The following is a 12,728-nucleotide window of genomic DNA, read 5'->3' as shown; positions in this document are numbered from 1 at the left end:
TGTTAAATTAAGAGCGGTAGATTAAGATAATTCATTTAGCAACTTACAATTTGAACAATTTTAAGAGATAACAACTTTTCATGAGATCTGTATTTTCTTCAGTTCAGGAAGGTCTCTTTTCAGCTCACTATTTTCCATCTCTTTCTTTTGCAAAGAATATTTCTAAACTGATCAAAAGAAGAATAACTTGAAGGGTGTTGTATTAATCTAAAACAATCCTCTGAATATGAAGTTAGATAGATACATATTTTTATCCAGCATGTCTTAGTACCAAAAAAGGCAATGATGAAATAAGCAGATAGCTTGAGTGTGTCAAAACTAGCAACTAAGATTAATATCCTGTATTAATGCTCATTACCAAAGTAGATATGAACTTATACTGCTGTTAATTATATCTTTCCCTTTCTTAGATTTTCCATTCTTCATTCACAGTGGCAGTGATCCATAGTTTCAGTTCATGTTCCAGTTTGGAAACTTTTGTTAATAGGATTTGAAATTGTGTCTCCTTGCTTAATTTAGTGGGTCACAGAGAAAAAATAATACTTATTTCTGCAATGCAAGTATAAAGCATTTATATCCAGAGATCACCCTGAAGGATTGCCAACAAAATGCCATTAGGAAGACAGTTTCAAGGAACAAGTTAATCTCTACTACAGACTCCAGAAAGCACTCTAGAAGGCATTTCATTTAAGTTACCTCTCTTGACTGACTGCTTTAGAAAAACAGATATCTAACTTGGGACAACTTCTAAACCTACCTGAACAGGTACCTGAAAGTAGGTGGCACAAATCTAGGCATATTTTCAAAAATAAAAATGCCCTTTGGATGATATGTTGGTTGGTGCTGAATATCCTTCCCCTTCACTTTTTTTTGTTTTCTTAACATTTATCAGCAGTGCAGCAATGAGTGCTACTCTACAGAAGGGGACCTTTGTGTATCAGAAGAAAAAGCCTTGCTACAAGAGGAAAATTCTTGACATCACGAAATACTCTAACTTAAGCTAAGGTAATGTTCCAAACCTTGAGAAGGCAAAACAAGGAAATGGCTATAGGATTTTACTTTTTATATAGCAAATTCTTTTTTATGCTATCCAAAGAGCAATTGTCATCAGGAATCTTCAAGAAGAAAGTCTGTTTCTGTTGGCTGCCATGTTCATGACCAGACTCCAAGGGTTCTGTAGGAAAACATGCTGGCAGCCTGCACAGGAATCTGCAAAGAAGGTCCAATCTGCTTCAGGGCTTCAGTCATAACTGGCTTCAAACATGTGAGATGTATGGGATGGCTTCTTAAATGACAGAAGTAACTGACTGGAAGAACACACAGGTGGTAATACAGGAAAAAAAATACTTAGCATGGACCGATGCAAAGTCAGTATCCTTTCTGCTAGGAATGTGAGCTACTGGAAAGCTACACTGAGAGCATGTATTGCTTGAGAGTGTGATGGCCATGGAGAAAATACTGATTGGATTGTTTTCAGAGGCATATAAATACATCAATAATCTCTGTCTTACACTGTAATTTGATAAGCAGCCTGGCTCCTAGTAAAGTCAGCAGAGTAATGTAGATTTTAAGTAAATGTAGTACCATTTAATGTTTAAAGTCTACCTCAAAGCTACCAAAAGAATCCCACTGATGCAAAATCAGCTGGAACAGGCCCAAGCATTTTCAGCATTGCCAGAAGGAAACAAGGGGTTAGTCTGAAAAGCATGAAATCAGATATGCAGAAGAAGTGATCCAAAACACATCAAATACAACCTTCGGCTGCGATATCTTAAAGCAGCTTGTCCCGGTTCGCATTTGTAAGAATCTGATGGCTGACAAGAAACCAATTAGACTAAGAGACTGATGTTTTGAATTTCTGCCTTAACTGTGGCCTTAATTTTGACATCAAATATGACAGAAGGAAATTGGGAACATTAAAATACAAGACACACTAAAGGGAATACCAGGCTGAGAGCGAGTAATAGCCTGAGACAGATTTTAAAAGGTAATGGGCAGATCTAGTTTCCACAAGAAATGACCACCACAGAATCTATAACTCAAATTAAAACCAGTACTTTAACAGACATCACCTCTGCTTAAAAAAAGTTCATTTTGGCCCAAATTTCTGCAGTTGATAAAATCTTACAGAATGGCACCTATTTAAGTGACTTCATACTTCAGTAATCAAAAATGTCTCCCAAGCAGCTGGAACTGTCAATCTGTGACAATACTTTTGCATCCAGGTGCTTTATTTATTTCCCTCAACAGCATTATCTAAATTTATTGTGAGGCATAACTCACATTTAATTGCGTGAAAATTAGAGCCTAAACCAATTTAAAACCCTTGGAGAAAAAGAATTGACTAGCATTTGCATTTGGAAAATAAAATTAAAATGTCTGAAAGCATAAAAGGCACTGCAAATATTGTGAAAACAGGATGTTCAGAAACTCAGAATTCTAGTAATGTTTGTTGTGAGACCATATATCTGATTTGACAGAACAACAACTTTAATTTACAGGAATGATGTGAGAATTTAGGCTCCCAAAGCCAGTTAACTAGTCTCTTCTTCCCTCCCTCCCTGACTAACTAACTATTTGGTACAGTGGTTAGCATTACTTAGATGTTTAGAAGGAGGCCACAGGAAGGTTAGGTTTAATTGCCCTGGACACTGTCAAACCTAGTCCTTGAGCATTCAGCAAGTCAGATACTAAAAGGTCATGCATAGCACAGGAACAGTACAAGACTGGAGAAGGATACACAGGTGGAAAAGTAGAAGAGAGGAGGGGAAATTCTTTGCTTCAAAATTTCTTAAACAATAAAATTACTTTAACTGATTATTGCTTTTGTGAATGGAATTAATTGTATTCAAGTAGTTTATGGAAACACTTCATATACTTAAAATGATCTTCAGGCTCATATTACCACTACAGACAATATTCTCAGGTTCAACAAGCAAGCAGCTCCTGGTTCTTCAGCTAGGCAGATCTTCCCTGTGGTAGACAGCTATGTTTAGCTCCTCTAGGCACTGCCCGGCTTGCTTTCTCTGCCTCATACATACTTCTGTATAAAACAAATTCTCAAGCTGAAGGCTAGAAATATGCATAAGTGTGCTAGGAATATTTGCTTTTTCCATAATGTTAAACGGAACGTGAACTTTGCCAGGAAAAAGGTTCAAGAACCATCGAAGAGAACTCCGAAGTCGGTACTACCTGTAAGCTTTATAAAGGCAGAGGCAAAGACTTAGCAATGCAGATGGCAGAATTCCTCTGCAGTCTACAGTTACCAGTACTTCTATTTCTACTGTTAAAAAAAAAAATGTAGGTAAAGAATTACAGAATGGATCGCAGATATAGAAGAACACATGGATATCAATCTAGCATAAGGGTTAGCATGCATTAGTTCATACACTCCTGACATTTAAGGAACTATTTGCACTTAATTTTAGATGAAATTAACTAAAACCTTTTCTAGAGAATGAAGCTTGCTATTTCTTTTTATTTATTTTTCTTACATTAGTTATGGCATGGGAAAAGCCCAAAAGGTTTTCTTTGCAATATTTCTAATTCAATTAAGATCAAGAACCAATTAAAAACTCACAAATGCTTTCCCACGAACTTTCAGACTGAAGTATTGGATAAATTTAGATTCTCAGTACAACCTAATTTGATTTCAAAATGTTCTGGCCAAGGTTTTTAGAAACAGATGCCTATAGGTAGGATGCTGCGTCTATATTTAGGTAACATAGAAGAAAGGTCTACATTTCAAAAGTTCTTTGCATCTAAGTACCCACAATAAATCAACATAAACAGCTGCAGTTCAGCTCCCTTTATATCAGACAATTCTTTTAAAGATCTACTGCAAAGGCTACGTAAATGACTAGTTTTGGCTTCCTTATGATCCTATAGGCATAAGCTATGTATAGAATTAGTAGAAATGTATGCAATATGGATTTAAGACCATAAAGTCAGAGACAATTTGTAAAAATCTGGTTTAAAAATTTGTGCAAGCATGATTAGAGCTAATGTAGAAATTTATTGAGCTTTTAAAGGAGAAACTCAGTCATTTTTCAAGGACGTGCCAGTACTCAATCCTGAGGAATTTCCACCTGCCATCCTACTCCCAATTTATTACGGCAAACAGAACAGAACATCGAGGAAGATGTTCAATTGGACTGAGCTGGTCTTTATCCAAACATGGATCCAAAATAACCACCCAGTGAGTGTATGTGTGTGTGTATGCACACATACAGAAGAGTGAAACAGAACAGTTAATCAGGAAAGACCGGCCCGAGATGTTTTTGTGGAAGGTTCAATAAATGGGAATGTTTGGCCTGATATGAGAACGGAGAGTGGGATTACGTGTTTCCTTGTTGCTGAAGAACTGGAGATATTAACCACGATGGAAATTTACACCTACACCTAACAGAAATATTTTTTGTCAGCAATGGCCTGCAAGGAAAAAAAGAATGGAGGAAAATGTCAGATCAAAAGTTTTGCAGTTATACTTGTTACCAAAGTTATTTTTAAAATTACAAGTTAAAGTTAAATTACTAGTAAATTAACATATTTTTGCAAAACAGATATTACAAAGAATAGAATCTGAACACACTCTAGTTACGGTTTTAGTCACGTACTTAAAAGTATCGCAAACAAACATAAATGGACAAAATTATGTAAGCTGTCAAAGATTTTAGGAATAAACTGAATAAGGTTTACAAAACTTTAAAATTTCTGAAAGCATAGATACCATTTTAAATAATTAATTAAAGCAGATGCATTAATTAAAATGGATGTAGAAGAAATATCTGTTGATAACAGTTGTACACTGTTTCTGTCTTAACAACTAGTTGATGAAATGCCTGTAAGAGAGAAAAAAACCCTTCTTTTTCAGTTTTTCCCTCTGCATTTTGTATCTTTGGCTGGTATCAGGATAAAATGAGTACTTTAGTTTTTAAGCTAATCTTAATGGTGTAAAGACAAACTTTAAAATGTACCATCCTCTCCCATTACCAAAGCTGAATACTTTTCTTATTTACATAATTTGTTGACAGATGGTTACCTAAATACTCTGAATATCAAAAATTTTGGAAGCATGGAACTGTCAGATATTATTGTTTCACCACTACAAACATGATATAAAACTTGGTGTATTTAATAATTATGGGTTTTTTTCTGAGTTTTTTCAATGGATTCTCCTGGCAAAACTAACAGACTCTGTAGTCAGCTAATGTAAATTATGCTAAATACCAATATAAACCGGGTATTAAGTCTTTTGAAGTTTTATTCTCTGGAAAGGGCGGATTTGAAGAAAATAAGCTGTCATATGACTTGAACCCACATAAAACACAGAAGAAGAGTGAGTCTTGATCCAAAAGCTGATGAGGAGATTGTATGCACTAGGATCTTCCTGTGAGTTGAACTCTTGCTGGACAGACTTGGTAGGTAGTCTTGTTACCATCATTATATATTCTCCATGTCCTGGTTTCAGCTGGGATAGAGTTAACTGTCTTCCTAGTAGCTGGTACAGTGCTATGTTTTGAGTTCAGAGCGAAGAATGTTGATAACACTGATGTTTTCAGTTGTTGCTCAGTAGTGTTTAGACTAATGTCAAGGATTTTTCAGCTTCTCATGCCCAGCCAGTGAGAAAGCTGGAGGGGCACAAGAAGTTGGCACAGGACACAGCCAGGGCACCTGACCCAAACTGGCCAATGGTGTATTCCATACCATGTGACGTCCCATCCAGTACAGAAACGGGGAAGTGGGGGGCAGGGATTCGCCGCTCGGGGACTGGCTGGGTGTCGGTCGGCGGGTGGTGAGCAATTGCACTGCGTATCATTTGTACATTCCAATCCTTTCATTATTGCTGTTGTCATTTTATTAGTGTTATCATTATCATTATTAGTTTCTTCTTTTCTGTTCTATTAAACCGTTCTTATCTCAACCCACGGGTTTTGCTTCTTCTCCCGATTTTCTCCCCCATCCCACTGGGTGGGGGGGAGTGAGTGAGCGGCTGCGTGGTGTTTAGTTGCTGGCTGGGGTTAAACCACGACACTCCAGTAAGGTTTTATTGTGGAAAAATAGAATTTTCTTGATGACAGTGGATTGGACAGTGAACAGCCTCACGAGGAAAAACTTGCACACACTGAACAAACTCAAGACCGGCAGAGAAGCTACATCACCTTAACAAGCCTAAGGCTCCTGAAGTGCCTTCCTACAGGTGATAGAGGGAGTTTAGGAGCTAATTCAAACTCAGGTTTGAAATTATGGGTGGGGGGAAAATACAGCTTAGGAGACTATGGAAACTGTTAAAAGAGGAACAAGACTAACTTCCCTTTATCTTTCTCCAGTTGTAAGCAATGAAAGCTATCACAAATGCATATAGATGGTAAGGCTTCAATCATGGTAAATTTACCTCAAAAAAACCTTGTTTAGTCCTCTGAACTATTACGAGGAAAATCTTTGAGTCCACTAGAAACCAAGACACAAATTCATGCTGAGGGTGAGAAAAAACTAAGTTGTCATTCTTTTTGTCCTTCAACTGTGACATTTATGCAAGCATCTCAGTTTCAGAAAGGATGAACAGATACAGATAGCAGGGAAGATGCATCCAAATGCTTGTAGCAGACAAATAATTTGATATTTTATAAAAGGCCAGAGTTGGTGAAAACTTTCTTGCAAACCTGCCATCAGTATGTGTAAATGTGTTAGTGAATACACACCAGCTAGACATGTCAGAAGGAAGATTTTTCGTAGCGCACCTTGCAATACTGATCTGCCAGTCCAGTGACCCATCAGTAATCACATCCTGAGAAAAATGCTTAGAGGTACAACAGAAAAAATTATTTCTGGGCACCATGAAATTCAAAACTTGAAGCCTATAATATGGTAAGCCATAAGATTTCCTCCAGGAAAGAATTCTACTTTGACAATTTAGGATGGTGAAACACTTAAAGTTAAGATGCATTATGATTAAGTTACCTGATGATGTTGAACACAGAGCATACAGTCCTACTAACCTTCAGGAATTACCTTGCTCAAAGCCTATGAAGACTGACAGGAAGTCGGGCTGCCATATACAAAATATAGTCACAAAATAAATATGGAAAGTACCTGTATTTTATACAGAGAAATTACTGTTGTCTGATTAACTGTGCTTCAGCAATAAAAATAGTTGGTTTATATGCTGAAGATCACTGCTTATAAAAGCAAGATGATGAATTGAACCTGCTCAACACCACAGCAGAAGTACTTTGCCCGTAATCTCTGTACCTTTTATTAAGTATCCCCTTGAGGGAACTCCATGGCTCTGTAACTCATTTTTTCTCTTCTAGTACAGATACCTGCTGATTTAGTCCTACAGACATCTATCCTCCACTGAAAACCGGATGCTAGGCACCTCATAACTGGTCTACAAACACATTTAATACTTTGTGATAGAGGCACCGTCCTCTTCAGTATCTTCTCTTTCCTCTGGACCTGGGTCAGGCATCCTGTAGTAAAGGAACACATACATGGACTTTCTTTCATGGAAAAGCTCTCTTACCAGAACATAAGTGTCTCTTGGGTGACTCTGTTTATCTCTAGGTTTTTGTTCCTAGACCTACTGCAGAGAACCTGCTATAAAACTACCTGTTCCTTACAGACGTCTTAGTTCACCAAATCATGCAGACTGCCTTTTACCGTAAACCATTTTTACTGTTTTTACAAAAACACTTTTGGAATTAGCCTAAGCCCACTGACGTGGGTTGATCCAGCCCGTGTCAAAGGCATGTAGAATCAGGCCGTAGAGTTCTGTTAATGCTTCAAGAAGGTTTGTTTTTGACAACCAATGGCTTTTCTTTCATTAGGCTAATCCACTGAATCTTCTCTTTCCTGTATTATATTTAGATGAAGAAAGAAATGTTCCAGGTATGAGATACGCTTCCCATTTAATATTTCCCCCTGAAAATGCAGCTTGGATTTAGTAATTAATCAGTGCTATCCTGCAGAGCCTACAGACTATCATGAACACTTAGATTAGACAACCCTCATTTTTCCCTGAACTCAGCTAAGGCAATCCAAGAAACTGAATTTACATAAACAATAAAAAGATTTTAATGTGCAAGTTCATAAATTCTGACAGTTTCATGGAAGAAGACACTTGAGATGAGTTAAGAAGTTTTAACGACCCTACACAAAGGCAACTACACTGGCTGAAAAAGCAGCCAGCATTCTGGAAATGACTAATGAAGTACCACAGCACAATTCTGCTAGTGGATGCTTCAGCTTGTACTGCATAATTAACGTGCAGCAACAGGGTATCATAAATGCGGGAGTGGTTCTTTGTGAATATGTGGAATATCTAGATGCTGGGTCTATGATATTATTATTAATCTTGTTTACTTAGTCTTGATATTGGATGATTCAGTGTTTTCTTGCTTAATAAGCAATAGATGCAGTCTATCTATCTGAAAGATAGGTAAACACAGAATTTGCTTTGTCACCTCAAACTGGCAGATGCTACAACAGTCCTTCTAAAGGCATATAACAACACTTCCACTGCAGCTGTGTAAGGTTATGTAACTCTTTCCAACTGTTTGGAAAATACTTTCTAAAAAAATACCTGCAAGCAGTATGGATCCATTTGGTGATGGCATCTATCTGAAGACAGATGCCATACATCTGTCTTGTCTACTAGGCAAAGAATATGAAGGATTTTCATTGAAAGGTAGCAAACGCATTTGACTATGGTTTCAGTCTCTTCTGTCTTATTTTGAGTTTGTTTATCAAAAACATGTGGCCCAGGCTGAAAGAAATCCAGAAACTTTTGCCAATGAGTGGAATGGAATTATTTTCTTATGATGATAAGTCTTCCTCTATACTAGGCTTAACCTTGCCATTCAGATGGGATAACTTAAAGCTAAACAGCACTTGATAGATTAGTAGATCATAACAGCAGATCAACTGCAACTTGGTTGCTGGAAAGATCACACATACTAATTTTCCATCTGATACTCTCGGCACTGTTAGAAGAAACAAAGACTTAACAAAATACATTTTCAAGTGGGGAAAAGCTGAGACTGAAGAAGCATAATTATCATCTTGGCATTAACTCCATATAAGAGGCAAATTCAGCATATCCAGCAATGAGAAGGAAACTAAACTGGTTCTCAAAAACTCCAACTCTCATTCTCACCTCTGCTCTGATTTGCCACATCAACTTTCAAGTTGTAAAATGAAGTTGATTTACAAAAATACTCAAAATTAAGTTGAAATCTGAGAATAATAGTGCTATACATTACTACTATATATATGCCACAGAAATATTTTCCCTATCTTACTGTTAATAATTACTCTATTTACGCTGTAATTTACTCTATGTTGCTCTTTCCTTACAGATTAAACATTAAAAAAATCTTAAATGGGAAGAAGCAGGAAGAGTTGTGCAAGCTCACTTGTGAACCAGGCAGAGATTTCTCTATCTTGCTTTCCATTTGTGGAACAAGTTCCTATAGGAATCAAGGGATATCATAAGCCTATATATTTTCTGGGAGGGACTATTCATGCATTTTATTAAACAAACTTTCAGAAGTGCTTAAATTCTTCAAAGATGAGGGCAACATAAGACAAACTATCAGAGAAGCTGAACTGAGTTGTTTAAAAAAAAGGTCTTTGTATGCCTAACAAGGACAAACATTGGGGACCAGACCTAAAGTAGTTACTAACAAAAATTGCAATGCCTGAAGTGATTTTTAAAACTAAGTATAAAGGTAATTTCTTCTGCCATACCTGCAAAAAAAATCTGTGTTTCGTAAAAGTAAAGAACTCCAACTCAGAGATGGTTTGAAGCAAATTTGAGAGCATTTATTATAGAAAGAGACCATAAATTATAATTTAATAGAAATCAGTATTTTTTCAGCATGCTTACTTTTAAATTGTAATTTTTCCCTCATGTAAAAAATAAATACATATAGCAAGACAGAACTGAAACTAGACACAAACTGGAGTACTTTTTATATTGCAAACTGCTCAAAAATAATACTTCATTGCCTGCTGTTTATTTAAGAAATAAGTTTAGGGGAAAGTTAATTTAATGTATTTCAATTTTGTGTTAGAATAGTCTTGATCAAGAATCTCATTTTACTAAAATGTGAAAAGTTAAAATATATTTTTCAGTGTAAATATATTACTGCTTCAACATTTTCTCCTATACAAATTTAGTTGTTACTTATGGCAACATAATTGGCCGGAAAGATGCCAGTTTGTCCTCCTATTCTTCCTTCCCACCAGTCAAACTGGGAATCTGTTTTGGTTGTGACTGTGATTTTGTCTCCAGCTTTAAAAGTCAAGTCACCTGGCTGTTGTCCTTCAAATGAATAAAGTGCTGTCACTTCTACTGGATTACTCCAAGAGTTACCTGAAGTGAAAGAAATTAAATAAAAAGGAAGTTACCAAACTGCACATACAGTAAGTCCTTAAATACAATATTCTTAAATGACAGTAGAAAACAGTGACAAAGACACCAAAATAATTTATCTGAGCATATAAAACACTGACGAAAAAAACCCTCCATACACAAAATAAAGATCAGCAATTTTTTCTATATGCCTCATACGGTCAGAGACAGTGTTGACACTTTTTTAGCCAATATCTCAATGTTTATTACTATTGAACTTCCAATCCAAGTGAATAACTTCAGTTTGCTAATAATTATGTTTGCTCTCAATTCCTTTAACTGTCTGAACTATACAAGGTAGTTGCATTTGTTTAACGTTGATTTAGAAAACAGTTAAATCTCTCACATGAATGCACCTAAAAGTGAAAAATGGAAGACTAGTTAAGAGGAAATAATGAAGACGTTTACACAGTCAGATGGAGAGATTTCAGGATGTATTGCTCGTATGGACATGATGGCTGCACAAATGCTCAAGCATGCAAGATTAAAGGCTTTTAGCATTAGCTGCACCTGCTTGCTGCCAAAACTGTTGCAAAAGGGGAAACCCAAGCTCTTCGTAGTCTACACATTGCAAGTACAGAGCTAGAAAGGATGGTCAGAGAAGCACTGATACAACTTTTTTTTTGGCAGTCTGTTGTCAACAACTGATACCCATGGAACTTTTCTTCTAGTTGCTTTTATCACTTCAAAAGAAAGAGGAAAACTCCTCTTCCCCAAAGCCCCCCAAATACAAACTGTAGCCAAAACAGGACAGACAGAGAAGAATAATGAACTACAAATGTATGCATAAACAGCACAGATTTTTTTCCCCAGCATCTGTCAATATATATCTTCATTCCATAGGCCAGTTCTTTCCCTTCATGATCTGTATTTGCAGCAATCATCAAAGATTAATACAAATTATTTGGCCATGAGCTGGGAGAGTGTTGGTTGCAGAGAAGTCAAATGCTGTCTTCCTTGATCACACAGTCTCTCTCCCCTGATATCTATATTCATGATCTGAAGTCACACACCACTATTTCTTTTGATGTGAAACCAAAACCAGACAAGAATACCCATGTTTATCAGGTCCTCATCTCCACCAGTTACTCCTACCAAAAAAAGGCAGCAATACAACTTTTCTAAATACCTTTTTTTACTTTCATACTTGAAACCCTGACAGACTGAGTATTCAGCAATTACATGATCTTCCTCCAAGAATTCAAGCATTTGATGCAGTCAGAATGATATGCTGTGTTCCCATACAAAGTGTGATTTGAAGCTAGATATTTTGATTGAGAATATCACAGCAAAACCCACAAAAATAAAAGACACTTGAACTTTTTACTCCTAGTTTTAATAGAATAACAGTAAGAAAATACTGTGGCTCGGGACTCTTTAGGTGCTAAGGCATGAAAACAGTTATGACTCAGTTGCATATAAAAAGGAAGAGGGGGTGTGTATTACCCCTGTGCCACATTCAGGTAGCACTCATGGGTAAAAGTGCATTTTATAAGTTACGATGAAGACTACAAATTCTTATACTTTGAGTTCTTAACCATATGTGTTTCCATCACCTAAATGTTCAAATGGATAATCGCTCAAGGAGAATTAGAGTTCCTATGTATTTATAACTGTCCAAACTATGTTAATATACTTGGAAAAATTAGATAATTGACAGCACAAAAGAAGAGACTGAAAGTGCTGAAAGTGATGGTGAAAGCTTCTTTTCATTACATTCAAGAAGAACGTACACAGAAGAACTGTCACCACCACTTTAATATGCTGGACTTGCAGCAAAGCCAGCAAGTAATAGCTACCTCCTCCATGGCCAAACTTGCATTAAGAGTAAGACTATAATTCCTCTTACAGAAAACTATTGAGTATACTGAAATTGGCTCAGTAAAAGTAGGAAGAAAACCAAAGGGAATCTAGACACAAATTAAAGCATGAAAAGGTGGAACAAAAGAAGTGCGTGTGAGATATTAAAGTGTAGGAGTGCATTCAATGCACCACAATCATGCCTCCAATAATTTTTTGCTCTGTCATATGAACAAGATTGTTTCATGCATTTCCCTTCCCACTTTTTGCCCCCGTGCATGTGTAACTTTCCAAACATACAGAAACCGCAAAGCACTACAGCTGATTATGAATATTGAGTTCTGTGTCCCTGCCCCATGTGCTACCTGCTATAATTTAAAAGCATTTTCCAGCTTTATTCATCAGCTATTTCATAACAACTCCTACTTAATTTTCCCTAGCAGCTCTTTCCCATACTATGTTTCATTTTATTTCTCACAAAGATTCTAATCTCTGTCCTTTAATTCTGAAT

At 36.5% G+C, this 12,728-nt stretch overlaps 1 protein-coding gene across 4 annotated transcripts in view; it reads right to left on the bottom strand.

Annotated features, from left to right (window-relative positions):
• Positions 1-9,800: 9,800 nt before the first annotated feature.
• Positions 9,801-12,728, bottom strand: part of SH3YL1 (SH3 and SYLF domain containing 1) — a 53,013-nt gene continuing 50,085 nt past the window's right edge. For all 4 annotated transcript variants that reach the window (XM_052809195.1, XM_052809198.1, XM_052809197.1 and 1 more), the window contains exon 10: positions 9,801-10,378. In XM_052809195.1, the coding sequence (XP_052665155.1) occupies positions 10,179-10,378 (200 nt within the window). In that variant the 3' untranslated portion in view covers positions 9,801-10,178. The remainder of the gene's footprint in view (positions 10,379-12,728) is intronic.

This window comes from Harpia harpyja, chromosome 15, assembly GCF_026419915.1.
Source record: "Harpia harpyja isolate bHarHar1 chromosome 15, bHarHar1 primary haplotype, whole genome shotgun sequence".
In the NCBI taxonomy this organism is placed as follows: domain Eukaryota; kingdom Metazoa; phylum Chordata; class Aves; order Accipitriformes; family Accipitridae; genus Harpia; species Harpia harpyja.
The sequence above is the reverse complement of the archived record's forward strand: the minus strand, read 5'-3'. Positions and strand labels throughout refer to the sequence as shown.